The sequence below is a fragment of the Apodemus sylvaticus genome, chromosome 11, assembly GCF_947179515.1.
Source record: "Apodemus sylvaticus chromosome 11, mApoSyl1.1, whole genome shotgun sequence".
In the NCBI taxonomy this organism is placed as follows: domain Eukaryota; kingdom Metazoa; phylum Chordata; class Mammalia; order Rodentia; family Muridae; genus Apodemus; species Apodemus sylvaticus.
The window spans coordinates 35,683,821-35,697,787 of record NC_067482.1 but is presented as its reverse complement, the minus strand read 5'-3'; the positions used below and the strand labels follow the sequence as shown (position 1 = coordinate 35,697,787).

Here is a 13,967-nt window from a genome sequence, read left to right as displayed (position 1 = left end):
AAGACAACCTCAATGATGGAGTTAATGGTAATATTCATTTGTCACAGTACTGGTTTGTTTTACCTTGGAGAGAATTATTAGAGGCCCAGAAACCTTTAGGAAATGGTAAGCACTAAATTCCTTGAAGAATTCCATTTCTTTATAATGTGCTGTGTGCACACGCTTGTCCCATGGTGCCCCTTAGAACTCAGAGGACAACTCACAGGAGTCAGTTCAATCCTCCTACAACATGGGAACTGAGGATCAAACTTAGGCTGCCAGTCCTGGCAGCAAGCACCTTCCCCACTGAGCTGTCCTGGCAGGGGAAGAATCCCACGGACTCATCGCTTACTCTCTCACCACGCACTTCATAAACATTACTGTGGGGTTCACAGAAACCTTGAAAAAGATTGTCAGTTACAGATGAGAAGCCTTGAGATGTAAAGGAGTGAAGGTCAGCATTCCCAGTGGCGTGGGCTTGGAGCGTGCCCTCGCGTTCACATACACGCTGCCACCCTGAGCTGCCTGTCAGGAACATGCTCCGTAGGAAAAGAGCATGGCTGTCCTCATCCATGTCCATGTGTGTATTCACACGTTTCTATAAAACATTTTACAGTTTTCATATGTCCCAGGTCATTATTTGGGCAGTAGTGTGTGGGCGCCAAGTGTCATTCCTGAGCACGCCTTTCGCTGGCGTCCTAGGCCTGCAGCCCGTGCTCTCCCTGCAGAGCCTGTTCTCCCAGGCAGAGGCTTGAGCATCCTGTTGCTGCACACAAGATTCCTAGTTTTTAAAACTAAAGCTTTTGACAGTATTCTAAATGATGTTTCTTTTAAATAACAGAACTGTCTGATACTGGGTTTTAAAATCTTGACTACCATGTCAGGTACAAAAACGAAAAATCCCAGCATGGTAATACATGTGTGTAATCCCCAGAAAAATAGAGCTGTAATTTGTATGCATGCATTTGATGTTTTTAGCACTTGCCATCATTAATGCACACAGCAGGTGGGGACAGAGAAGGGGGCAGGTGAAGCAGCTTTGATACAGGCTGTGTGCTCTGTGGGGGTGCAGCTATTGACGGCGCTCTTTCCTCCGTGGTTATTCTTCTGCATATGGTGGAAGTCAGACTATTTCTGCTGGTAAAAAGCAAACACTTAAAAGTTTTTAACCTCTTACTGTAGAAGCCACTGTGAACCATATATTCTTGGAATCTTTGCTATATGTCTAGGGCTTTGCAGATATGATTTTAGCCCCGTATATCTGAGATATATAAATATATATAGTCATAAAATGAGAGCAAAAAGAAATATTTGTTGATTAAAATTTAAATCAACTACAGGTCTCAGTTTTTCAGAAATAAAATGTGAGATAACATGAATCCTCTGTCATTAAAACAGATATAACAGGATGCCATTATTTTAGTGCACTGCTTTCTTAAGTTAGATGTGTCACTGATCTGGGACATTAACATGCTGGCTTCTGTTGGGCTTCAGGTGCTCTCCCTTTTCAGTCAGATAATTCTAATCCTGGTCTCGGTGTTTGCACTTGCATTGCAGTGATGAAGAGCGATACAGATACCGGGAATATGCAGAGAGAGGCTACGAGCGCCACAGAGCTAGTCGGGAGAAGGAAGAGCGGCACAGAGAGCGGCGGCACAGAGAGAAGGAGGAGACCAGACACAAGTCCTCTCGCAGGTCTGTTCCCTGATAGGACCCAGTTCCAAATAGCGAACTCTAGACTTCCTCACAGAAAGACCAAGAGCAGCCTGTGCAGTGCAGCGCCTGCCTTATGAGCATCACAACCAGTTTTTAAATCTAACAAGGTTACATTTCTTTTAATATCTTCCAGACAAAATTAGCATAAAAATAAGATGTCTAGGTGGTTTTGTTTTACATTATCTATTTGATTGAGGGGATTTGGGCATATGACCCAATCTTTAAAGTAAAATATTAAAATGCTGTTTGGCTTAAAGAAAAGAATTGGGGCCTGCGGTTTTAAAGTAAATTAGAATCAATTTTAATTAATGCCCATTGTGTCTGAAAATTCACCCTATTAAATAGTATTTCCCTTTCCAGTTGTAAAGACTTTTTCTTAAGAAAAAGATTTGCATAAAGACCTTAAGAACAAAATAATGGGCACTGGAAATCTGGGATGGTATGGGTGAAGATAACCCCCAGATGTCATCTGTGTAAAATCTCATGCAGAATAACTCTCCAAAATCAGAAAACAAGTTTATCCGGAATCCAGGCTTACATTGATTGGTTAGACAGATTGATTTTTGTCTCCATTGTTAAAACACAATTCCTTTTCCTGCAGTAATAGTAGGCGTCGCCATGAAAGTGAAGAAGGGGACAGTCACAGAAGACACAAGCACAAAAAGTCTAAAAGAAGCAAAGAAGGAAAAGAGGCTGGCAGCGAGCCTGTCCCGGAACAGGAGAGCACCGAAGCCACCCCTGCCGAGTAGGCTCACCGCTTGTGGACGTCAGTCAGCCCAGGAATAGATGCTATAAATCTCCTTATTTTTCTGGATAATGTTTAAGAAATATACCTTTAATCTTGTTCTGTTAGAATGAAACGTTAACTTTTTCTTTTCCAAAATAAAAGTGTGCATTTTTTGTGTTAAGTTAAAAATCTTTGTCTTGTAATATTTAAAGAATAAAAGACAGAAATGACTTTATATCTAAGAAAGTAATGTGAATTAAGTCAGCAGGGGATTTAGAGCTAGGGTTGGCCATGTGCACACAGTATGGGGAAGGTCAAGGGCTCATCTTGACGAGCTTTCTTGTAGTGGGACACTGTTGCAGAATTGCTGTGCCCTGCTGACGTGAAGCCACGCTTCCATCTTACTGCTGTGACACTCCTGTATCTTCAAGAACTTAGACACATTCTTGATATCACAGTTTTTGATAGCAGGATTTTAGTGTTCTGAATTAGGGTCCATAGTAACTAAATGGATTATAAGTTCATAAATGGTATGAGATATTTGGGTGGCCCCAGTGATGTGACTTGTGTGCTTCCCCACGGGCACATGGACCTGACAGGCATAGCATCAGCCCATGTCCTGTCCCTCAGTGAGCAGAGGCTAGGTGCTCTGGCTGCTGTTACAGCGCTTTCCAAGGCTCAGTGGGAGCGTACAGTGGGGGGTATTTTTATACCGTTTCCATATTAAGAGTAAAAATAAACTCAGTGACAGTAGAGATAGATCAGTCATTTCCTACTAAAACCAGAACACAGGTTAAAATCTGGACTAACCCTGAGTGGCGTTCCAGAGCAGCGGTGGCACCGTGGGGGGATGTGATGTGTGAAGGGATGAAGCAGTTAGAGCCACCAGAAAGAGGACTGCAGTCACTTAGAAGATACCATTTCCCATTTAAATCCTCTGCCATTAAACTTAAATGCCCATAATGTGCTCTGTCTTCAACTCCATTTCTACCACATTTATAATTGACTCAAATTAAGTGTGGCATACAAACCATGTAAGTTTTTATGGGCTTTTTATTGAATTAAAAATATATATAAACTTAAAAGATTTGAAGTAATGAGAAATCCTGTACACCAAGTAAAAATTATCATCATTTTTTATTTTTGAGAACGTTCTCTGAGGTGTAACTTGTTTTCATAATATCATACTTTTCTGGCATTTTTACAATATATTCTTTAAATATAAAAAATTGACAAGATAAATACAATTTACCTAGCCTATCTGTGATTTTTCTAAGGTCTTATTGATTTTATAAAAAAGTACCAGGCCAAGAAGCAATGGTGAGAGTAATTCTCCCTTTGAGTTCCTTGAGCATCCTTGCCAAGCAAGCGTGTATCATACCCGATGTACTTCTACCGTTGACAGCGAGAAGAATGTCACCACATCTAAAAAGAATACAGCATTGTGATCAGAATGAAGCGCCTCAGAGTGGACTTGGGTGGTCCTAGGGTTTGCCATATGTGTCCATTTTAGTTCTGATCTCATTTTCCCTTTTCACATAAATTCTCCAAGCCCCTCAGCTTGCGTTAGAAGGTATATGGGAACTTGCAAGGCTGGTTGTAATTTTGGATTTCTTACTACCTAACTCATGTTTTAACTTCTCACTCTTCAGGAAAGTGTAATCTATACTTTTTCTTTCAAGTGGGACCAAGTTTTTACATGTAGAAAACAAAAATACTTGAATATTATGTTTTGCTAAGTAACCATTACCTGATTCTTCCATCATTGTATGCGGGTGTTCCTTCGACAATGGACTTGATAAAAAAAGGTTTGTTACCACTGTATTCTTCATAACCTCCCACAATGCAGAAGCCCAGACTTCCTGCTGTGTTCCTTCGGAGTATCACATCTTTACAGTTATATAAGTACCTGAAATAGAATATAATTAGTGTCTGTACAGTGGAGTTTACTAGTTGTAACTGCTCTCATTCAATTTTTTGGGGACACTTTTAAAATGAAAAATACTACGTATGTCTCCCTCGGGTGACAGCAACTATTTATGCTCTTAGTCAGCTTTTGTATTTGATATCTCTTCCATAGCCAAATACCCACCCTTTCAACAGAAGGACTTAGTATTATGTTCTATTTGTGTCTCTGCTGAGAAAGATGGCCATATCTTTTTTGGTCAAGGGCATAGTGATGGCATGAGCCAAAAGTTGGATGTGTCTCAGATAACCCACAGTGGAACATACTGAGGGAATATAATTTTTATATACTGGGGGGCTTACATAATTTGTAAAGAAGACAAACATTCTCTGAATTAGGGATTAATCGCAAGGACAATAATTTTAACTTATGCTAGTGAACTTCATTAGGTTGTAGACTTTCTATTGACCCTTGAAAAATACTGGTTTATACTCACACAAACTTAGAGAAGACTGTAGACAAAGTGAATGGGAACTGGGCCCAAAATAGCGGAGCAGTTGTTGTAGGAAAATAACATGGCATAGCTGCAGCAGAGTACAGAGGGAAGTTGGAGGGGCACAGCTGGCTGGGAGCCAGTGCAACCTTCAAAGGGGGTAGTCAGTGCGAACAGCCTCATTGCAGTACACAGTGTCGCAAGATGGGGGCACTCTAGGATCCCTTGTCTACCACATGTGCATCTATGGTCTAGGAACTGCTTTTGACTGAAGATAGTGTTTTTATCTTGGTAGAAATGAAGATGTTTTGTTTATAGACTGTACCTTAATCAGTTGCTTTTTGATAATCAATAAAAATGATCTTGTAAAATGTTAAACAATGAAGTTTGGTCATTATACTGATTATGGACCTTTCTTGTCATTCAACAACTGTGATGGCTGTTCTTGGTTGCAACTTGACTACACCTGGAATCAACTAAAACTCAGGTGACTGGGTTCACCTATGAGGGACTTTTTTTTCCGTAATCATTTGAAGTGGGAAGACCTACTTTTAGTCCAGATCTTATGTGGAGGTAGAAAACTCTACCTTTAATCTGGGCCTCCCTGCTGGCAGCCCATAGGACTCTCGCTCTGTTGTTTGCCTGCTCGCGCTCACTGTCCCTTGCAAGTCCAATCCTTCACTGGCATTAGAGACCACTTCTTTGGGATTCTACCATATATTGAAGACCAGCTGAAGCTCCAGCCTCATGGACTGAGCAACTACCTTCCATTGGTAGACAGCTATTGTTAGACTAGCTGAGCCACACAGCCTGTAACCATTCACACACACACATTCTATCAGTTCCTCTAGAAAACCTTGACTAATACAATAGCCTTTTTCATACTGTTTCATTTGAAATAAAACAAGCCCATTTTTTTTGTTTTAGAGGCATTGATACATTTAGAGGCATGCATACATCATGTACAAGATTTTCTTTTATTGAAATGATAAAAGACCATAAATCTCACTTAAGAGTAGAAATGAGTTTTCACTAAGTACTTGTCTTAATTCCCATAAACCTTCTGTGAGAAGCATACATATCCTGTAGGAGTTAGTATATAACTAGGTATATAGAGCAGTCTCTGAAACTGAATACTTCTCAGACTTTGGTCAATTGGGTATTTTTTGGGGGGGAGGGGGTTTTGTGGAGTTTTTTGTCTTTGTTTTCTTTTTCAGTAAGGATTTCTGTGGGACCTATTTGACCAAATATTTCTATGTTGACCAGCTATAAACACAACTATCTAAAGTTATGGAAGCTAGTCAACTTAAATTACAAGTCTATATTTCTTTGACTCTTCATAGTGAAAAGGGCAATGGCTTAGGTCAACTTGTAGATGTTTGAATGAGTTCTGTGCTCTTGATCTTGGAGAATGTCAGTGATGGGTAAAATCCTTGTCTTCCTGTAGCGTGCATTCAGGAAGGGACTCATGCTCCTACCTTGTTATTCAGTTGTAGCCGCAAAATCTAATTATGTTAAGCTCTGTCTGCTTCAGACTGGTTAGCTGGGACTGATGACTGGTTTTTTTCCCCTTGCGTTACTTTATCACCCACTGGGAAACCTGGCAGCTGGTTCAGATCAGTGACCTTTTGGATTAAGTGACTTTGCCATCTGGATGTGAGTGTGAGCTTTTTCCTACTCTGAGCTCATTCTTTTAGTTTAGGCCTAGTTGAGAAAGGTTTGAGTTTTCCAGTGTGATTATGGTCAGGCTCACAGGGAAATTGAACTCAAGTGAGGAAATTAAGAATGAGAAGCCTTGAGCTGCTCAAGAAACGAAGGTTTGGAGCTGAAATGCTTGCTCAGCCACGAAGGGTACTTGTTGCTTTTCCAGAAGACTGGGGTTCAGTTCCCAGCACCCACATGATGGCTGTAACTTCAGTTCCAGGGAATCCAAACACCCTTTTTTGACCTCCACAAGTACCAGGTATATATGTGGTATGCATACCTATATGTAGACAAGACACTTATAAATTACCTTTTTTTAAAATTTCCTCTATTCTTCCTCCTATGACAGTTTACTCAACAAGGCATTGCAACATTGCCTAGGTTTAAGTCAGAGGTTTACTAAGACAAGGGAGGCATTGCCTCTTAAAAAACAAGAAGCCAAAACAGGAGGTTAATGTTAGACTGTAAACTGTGGCTATTAGTCAAGACAGTGTCAAGCCAATGTCTCTGACTGGATTGAATCATGAAGTATTTCCCGTGGTATGGAAGCAGCAGTGATCTTGAATTGATTCTTCATTCTTTAGATTATTGCATTATCTTAGCCATAGAGAATTTAATAATTTTGGATACTTTGGACTTAATTTGACCTATTGTCTCTTAAAAAATTCTCATTGTTTTTATATTAGAATCACAAATCCAAAACACATCTGTATCTTAATGTATTTATAGAAGCAAAACAATGACTGAATTTGGAAAACAATAAATTGGGCTTATCTTGAGAACAGAAAAGTTGATCACATAACCAGTTTCAGTTCTTTTACAAAAGGTCATTTTAATTTTGTTAGCCCTGTCTGTTTGGATAGTTCAGCTTTTTGCCCTAACGTACTTGTAAATGTTACCACTAATTTTAAACTCTGGGTAGAATGTAGAGAGCCTCTTCCTGTAGCTAAGTCCTGGACTCGGGCTCCTGTGTTAATTGCTCCCTGCTGGCACGCTGCCACTGCCCGTGTGCTATTCAGCTCATGAACAAAGTGTCTCTCTTTAGTTGATGCTTAGCACGTAGGCAGAGAGCTCACCCAATCCAGGTGGGATCAAAAAATCTGCTCAAATATGGCTCTAAGTAAACGGTCTGCAGAGTATTCTATGGTAACCCTTCACGACTTTTATAGTTTATAATAATAGATACTTTTTTATCAGGATATTTTGCCCTCTAGATTCTGAAGTCAATAAGAGGCTTTTCTTAGTACATAAGGGATTGCTTCACCAGTAAATGTCTACTCAACAGCAGTTCCAGACCTTCTGAAATACTAGGTTTTCTTGAAAGGGTTCACCCATTGTTATAGTAAACATTAAAATGCATCATTTTATATTTTACAAGGTAGGCTTGGGGGGGCAAGTGCTTGATACATTTTTAAAAAATAACTTTGCTCCTGAAATGATGTGGCCATTTGGTTTTTGATGGATGGAATTTTTCAATCACACAGGGATGGAGATAGGATAAATAACAAGAAATTATAGACTAAGTAGCAAGCAGCAGTGAAAGCTATCTGTACTATCCTGGTGCAGGACTCTGTTATGTGAGCTCCTCTAGAACTCACTTTATGGTAGAAAACAAAAAAAACAAAGGCATAAATCAGCTCAAGCTAAACATAGGCTTAGCATTCTCTTGGGGATACTTCTAACTTACTAATGCATTGTGATTAAAATCATAGACTCAGTGGGAATAGCAGGCTTAGCTTGCAGCTCGGCCCTGAAGCGAGAGCACATCATCAGACAGCTCTGAACCTTAGTTTCCTTCTGAGTCACAGAGCATGTGATTAAACTCTCAGAAGAGACTCCGGTCTTACTCAGGGCTCATAAACATTAGTGGCTTCATAGCTGTCCTTACACCGCATGGCTTCAATATACCAACACAATGGACCCAGCTCATGATCTGAGTGTCAGACTTTAGCTAGGAAAATTAAGTACCGACTGATGCCTGTTTCATTCCCCTTCAACATTAATATCTCGATGAAAATATGTCAGGGGCTTCCGGAGAGGAAAGGGTTAAATTCTTAGGCAAGAAGAGAACTGAGTTAATGCATATTTCTACCATGCTGGTCCAGATGAGAGCATGCCTTGAAGAACTTCCAGATGTGGAATGTGGGCCCTGAGAGCCAACAGAGTGGAATGCCATCAGTGTTTTCTGTTGAATGGCAGTTGATAATTTGTATCGCTGGCACAAAGTCTGGAGCTGCTCCAGGGCTCCCCCAGAGTACAGGAGCTATCGGGAGCACACGACTACTAATGCACTTTTATCTGGATCTCTATCACCCACTCCTGGCTATTTGGTTCCACACAAAGAAATGCCAGCATGGCGTACTAAGGCTGCCCTCTGCTTAGATTTCTGCTCCGTTCCAGATTCTGGCAGAACAAAGGGCACGCGTGTCCCTTTATATATTAAATTCACTATCAAACTGACTAGGAAACCTGAAAGCCAAAATGCAGGGCCCACTGTGTCTTCAGTATAGAGTGCCACGGTTTCTTGACTCTATGCTGCCATGTATGTCTTCACTGGGTCAGGGAGGACTTTAGATATCTGGCAAGATGGTATGTTAGAGTGAATATCCTTTCTCCTGCTTTGTCAAGTGAAAGGTGAAATGTATTTGTAAATTAGGCATTTCTGTTGGTTTTGGAGAACGCAGAAACCCTATACCTGGAATATGACTCTGACCCTTTCTCTTATCAGCTGCCCAGGAGAGAAACATAAAAATATCCCACTAAAAGATATTTGAGCCAACAGAGGTAATAATGCTACACAGGAAAGCAGGAGGGGAGAGGTAATGGGAAAGAAACAAGGAAAGCCACTCATTAGAAAACTGTTACACAAAATGATATGCCTCTGTGGGAAATGAAATTGATCATTAATCATAGCACTATGATTTAAAATAGCCATGCAGCAACTGCCCTGTGTAAAGAACAAGGGCTCAGTGCAAACGAGATTTCAAAGATGTTGCCAGGTATGGAACATGCCTATAATCCCGATACTGGGAAGGCAGAGACAGGAGCATTGCTACAAGTTTGATGGCAGCCTGGACTGTAAACCAAGACTTTGTCTCAAAAGAAGCAGAGGGTAGAGAGGGGAAAGAAGGGGAAAAGAAAATCAAAGACGATACACCGAGGAAAGAGTATCCTACAGAATGCAGTCAGAAGAAGAAAATCACCTCAGGAATGAGCGTGGTCACAGAGGAGCAGCCACTCGCCTGAGTGATGGGGAGTGGAGCAGCTGAGGAGAACAAGTCCAGCTGACAGAGACAGACAGACAGACAGAACCAAGAGTCAAGAAAAGATATCCAAGGGCAGATATCCAGGCCCACATCCTGGGTCTCCAGAGAGCTGAAAGGCCTGGACAGCTCTTCTGAACATTAGGTATAAAAGGGACAGGCCACATGTGGAGGGAAGGGAATGAGGTAGCCTTGTTTTCACCCAGCTTGACCCTGACCATCATAGGTGACACCCCTAAAGGACAATGACACTACAGTGTGATATCCACCTAACCAGCCACCTGCCAGAAGTGGGCACAGGGTGCACCGACTGTCATGATGCCCCAGGTCAATTGTTGGGTTTAATTCTCAAGAAGGCTTGGAGCATGAGAGCTCACAGGCCACCATCGTGTGTGAGTGAGGACACTGATATCTAGGCTTGGGTGTCAACTATACAGCCAAGCCTGCTAGCTTTTGTTCCTGGATGGTCTTTATGCTACGGCAGCAGAGTGAGCAGCACCCGAGGCGCCATACCCTGTAAGCCCAAGCTCACCAGCGTTTTGCAGAAACAACCAACCTCTGACATAGACTCCCTGGACACATACTCAGGACCTGGGCAATGCTAGTTACTTTCGAGTGGACCGAAGGTTCAGGAAAGAAGAGCTACTTCTGCTCCCTCTGCTCTGGTACTTCCGATCTGCCCACCTCATCATTAAGCACTGCAGGGAGGAAGGATAGGAAAGGCTCCGAGGATATGGAAGACCCTGTCATCTTGTGTCCTTTCACTCTTTCTCAACAAGAGCAGAGAATTGCTGCCAATGCCCGGTGGCATGCCGGGTGGCACGCCGGGTGGCACACCGGGTGGCACACCGGGTGGCACACCAGGGAAGCGAGGAGCCATGGGCTCAGTGCTCTCTGCCTCACACAAAGGAACACTGTGTCTAACAAGGGAGCTTTCAAATAAAACAGATGGGATTATAGTTCCAAATTTTCACTTAAAGGAAATTTACTCAATATAATAGTCTCCTGTTTGGCTATAACCACTACAATTGGCCACAATACTCAGTGCTTCACTTTCTAAGATCTTTTAAAGGCCTACTGATGTAGAAAGTAATGTTATCAACTAGTGGAAACCCCAAAGGGAATCTGGACCAGTTTGTATTTGAGGCTACTAAATAAATAAGAGCTATCTCTACCTTCAGGAAAATGTTTTAAAACCAAATAAATATCTTGCTTCCATGTTCTGATGTATCTATTGCTGGTGACACCTGTTTGGAACATTTAAAATCGCACACTTGCTGACAACAATCTAAAGGCCAGCAGATTTTGTTCTGGTCCAAGGAAACAAACATCAAATTTAATTCATTTTGTGGAGATCTCTTCAAATCCTCTGAATCCATCAGGTCAGGTAATTTTATAGTTCGTTGCAAGACTCCCATTATACCTCAGAAAAGTAACAACCTAGTTGTTTCCTAAAGAATTTTCCAGAAGAGTCACTGAAAAGTGATGTTCTGAGAAGCATCCACAGCTAGCAGATGCTTAACTCTCTGAAGTCACAGTGTTCTGCTGTGCTGCTGTATGTATAGTCAGAGCTTCTAGAAGCCTCAGAGTAGGGCCATAGCTGGTCTGCAGCTCCTGCTCAGACCCATGCAAAGATGAGGCTTGGCATGAGCAGATGCAACTCATGAGCTCAGCTCATGAGTGTGGAAACCCAGGCTGAATTTCTGTCAGTCAGCTGAACCCCCTGCTACAGGAACCATCTGGTAACTACAGACACTTCCAGAATACCTAGAAGTTTCTCTGTCTAGACTTCCACCTCCACCCTAAGATTTCTATATGGATTTTCATTTGCCAACAGAAGATACTTATTTCTGACCACCCCACAGAGAAGACTGGGTCTAAACAAGATGCGAGTGCCCATGAATCAGCCCAAGACAGTGAGAGTGGTTTAAGAAACAGAATCCATAGGGGTGTTGAATTGGGACTCACTGTGGTAATTCCAGCCACATGACCCAGGATGGGGACCAGTCACCAGGCGGGGTCACGTTGTGGTTGGAGTCCAGGGCTGCTGGGCTGCAGTCTTCCTGGGCCTCCTGTTCCTTGACTTCCAAGGCTTTGAGTACCACTGAGGAGGGTGTGCTCTTCAGAATAGCAACGGCCTCAGTCCGGCTGACCTCTGTGAGCTCAATCCCATTCACATTCAATAAAATGTCACCTGAGGCCAGAGAAGCAAAAGCAACCTCACTGAGTGCAAATGGGATTCTGCTCCGTGTGACAGGACAGAGGCTGACCGGGCACATGGATGGGGTGAGGAGAGGCGCATATCTTCAGCTCAGAGAGACACGAGACTGGGTCCCATGTAGCAGATGGTACAGCACGTGGGAATGGCTTGTTGGGAGTCTCTAACAACGGACTGTCCGTGTTCACCTGATGCCTTACATAAATAGCTTCCTTTACTACTTAACCAAAGACAATCTGCAATTTCACTCTTTTAATTTCCTATTTTCTTTAGCACACAATGGGAACAGTTGACATAAGGCTCCAGTACCTGCACAGAGCCTGGCATGTACGACACTACCAACAAACAGGGACTGAAATGGGAGTTAGTGTCTGGCACAGGAGCCTGGGGCAGACAAAGAATGGTCCTGAGCCTTAGCTTTCACAGAGGTGGAGTACAGTTACCATTTCTAGTCAATACATCTCTGTGCATCACATTAGTGAAGAACCTACTCTGTGCAAAACTTCTCCAAACGTGACGTGCTACACGGCATCTCATTATGTCACTTCTTGTCAGAGCTCTTTCTTCACCCCAGTGCTTTCTGAGAAGCAAGAGAATTTAAGTGGGATCTCCCTGCCCTTGGTGTCTAGTCTTTCAACTATCTCCTGTTTTTTTGTTTTTTGTTTTTGCCTCTTATACATCATCTTTTTTTTTTTTCATACAGAATAATTGTGGTCAGGAGGAAAATGGCAAGGGATGCCCTCAATTGCTTGCTGACTTAACAAAACAAAACAAAACAAAAAACAAAAAGAAAAGAAAGAAAGAAAAAAAAAGAAACATCTTTTGATTACCTAAATCCTGGACTATGCCACACTCAAGTGAATGTATTTGAGGAACTTTTTTGTCTTAAATCTGAGCCCTTCAAAAGCACAAACTGTTCCTCTACCTAGGTGACCTCTTCGTGGGTTTTTTTTTTTTTTTTGTTTGTTTGTTTGTTTTTATTTTTTTTTTTTCCCGAGACAGGGTTTCTGGTATAGCTCTGGCTGTCCTGGAACTCACTCTGTAGACCAGGCTGGCCTCGAACTCAGAAATCCACCTGCCTCTGCCTCTCAGAGTGCTGGGATTACAGGCATGCGCCACCACCGCCCGACCCGCTTTGTGTTCTTGAGCAGTGTTATTAAGAACATGTTACTCACAGAGGGAAACTGGATACCCTCCTTTATGTAGAGGAGCCCAGAACACGCGTGGCTAACAGAGGTCCATTTCTCACCAGTGAGCAAAGTCCCACTAGTGATATTTAATTATACCATTGAATCAAGAGCTATCCATAAATTTATCCCATTTAACCCACCCAATGGTACAATTCATACATTAGTTCCACTACTGGAACAATCTATTGAATCCATAGGGGCTGTTAGACTGCATGGAACGAAACTGTGCTTTAGAAGCAACTCGCTCATGGGTGTAGCAGCTGTCTGTTCAGCCCGGAAAGCCCAGGGGCTCTGGCTTTCCTAGGAAAGCTGCCTCATGCCCACTCCCATGCACTCAGAGGGGCAAGCCTGGGCTACAGCTATACCCACACTCATCCTGCTCAAAGGGACACAGCACTCGTGGCCAGTTCCCTCTCACATACTCTCCTTGAGTCTGGGAGGGCAGTTAGCGGACTCGGCAAGCTGCGAACTCCCCCCCGCCCCCCCCCCCCCAGGCTCTGCCAGCCACCCCAGTGCCTTTATCCTCTTCATTTTGTACCTGTTTTTATTCTTCCGTCTCTGCTTATGACTCCTCCGGGCTCAACGCTGATGACATAGATAGGCAAGTCCCATTCCCTGTGTGACGCTCCCCCTCCAACGGTCATGCCGAGAGATTCGCTGGGGTCTTTTCGGACACTTACAACCTTCTCGTGACAAGTGGCTGCAGGCTGGCGGCACAGACACAAAGAACATGGCACATGCACTCACGAGGCTTCTCCACACCCACACATT

General features: G+C 42.7%; 2 protein-coding genes across 9 annotated transcripts in view; one reads left to right on the top strand and one right to left on the bottom strand.

The window, feature by feature from the left end:
- The window catches only part of Fip1l1 (factor interacting with PAPOLA and CPSF1), a 57,978-nt gene extending 55,367 nt beyond the window's left edge, over positions 1-2,611 (top strand). For all 8 annotated transcript variants that reach the window (XM_052198426.1, XM_052198425.1, XM_052198428.1 and 5 more), the window contains 2 exons: positions 1,537-1,674; positions 2,297-2,611. In XM_052198426.1, coding sequence (XP_052054386.1) covers positions 1,537-1,674; positions 2,297-2,444 — 286 coding nt within the window. In that variant the 3' untranslated portion in view covers positions 2,445-2,611. The remainder of the gene's footprint in view (positions 1-1,536; positions 1,675-2,296) is intronic.
- A 948-nt stretch (positions 2,612-3,559) lies between these two features.
- The window catches only part of Lnx1 (ligand of numb-protein X 1), a 92,198-nt gene continuing 81,790 nt past the window's right edge, over positions 3,560-13,967 (bottom strand). Inside the window, exons 7-10 of the mRNA XM_052198424.1 lie at positions 13,735-13,903; positions 11,757-11,982; positions 4,173-4,331; positions 3,560-3,847 (exon numbers count right to left, since the gene is read on the bottom strand). Coding sequence (XP_052054384.1) covers positions 3,712-3,847; positions 4,173-4,331; positions 11,757-11,982; positions 13,735-13,903 — 690 coding nt within the window. The 3' untranslated portion in view covers positions 3,560-3,711. The remainder of the gene's footprint in view (positions 3,848-4,172; positions 4,332-11,756; positions 11,983-13,734; positions 13,904-13,967) is intronic.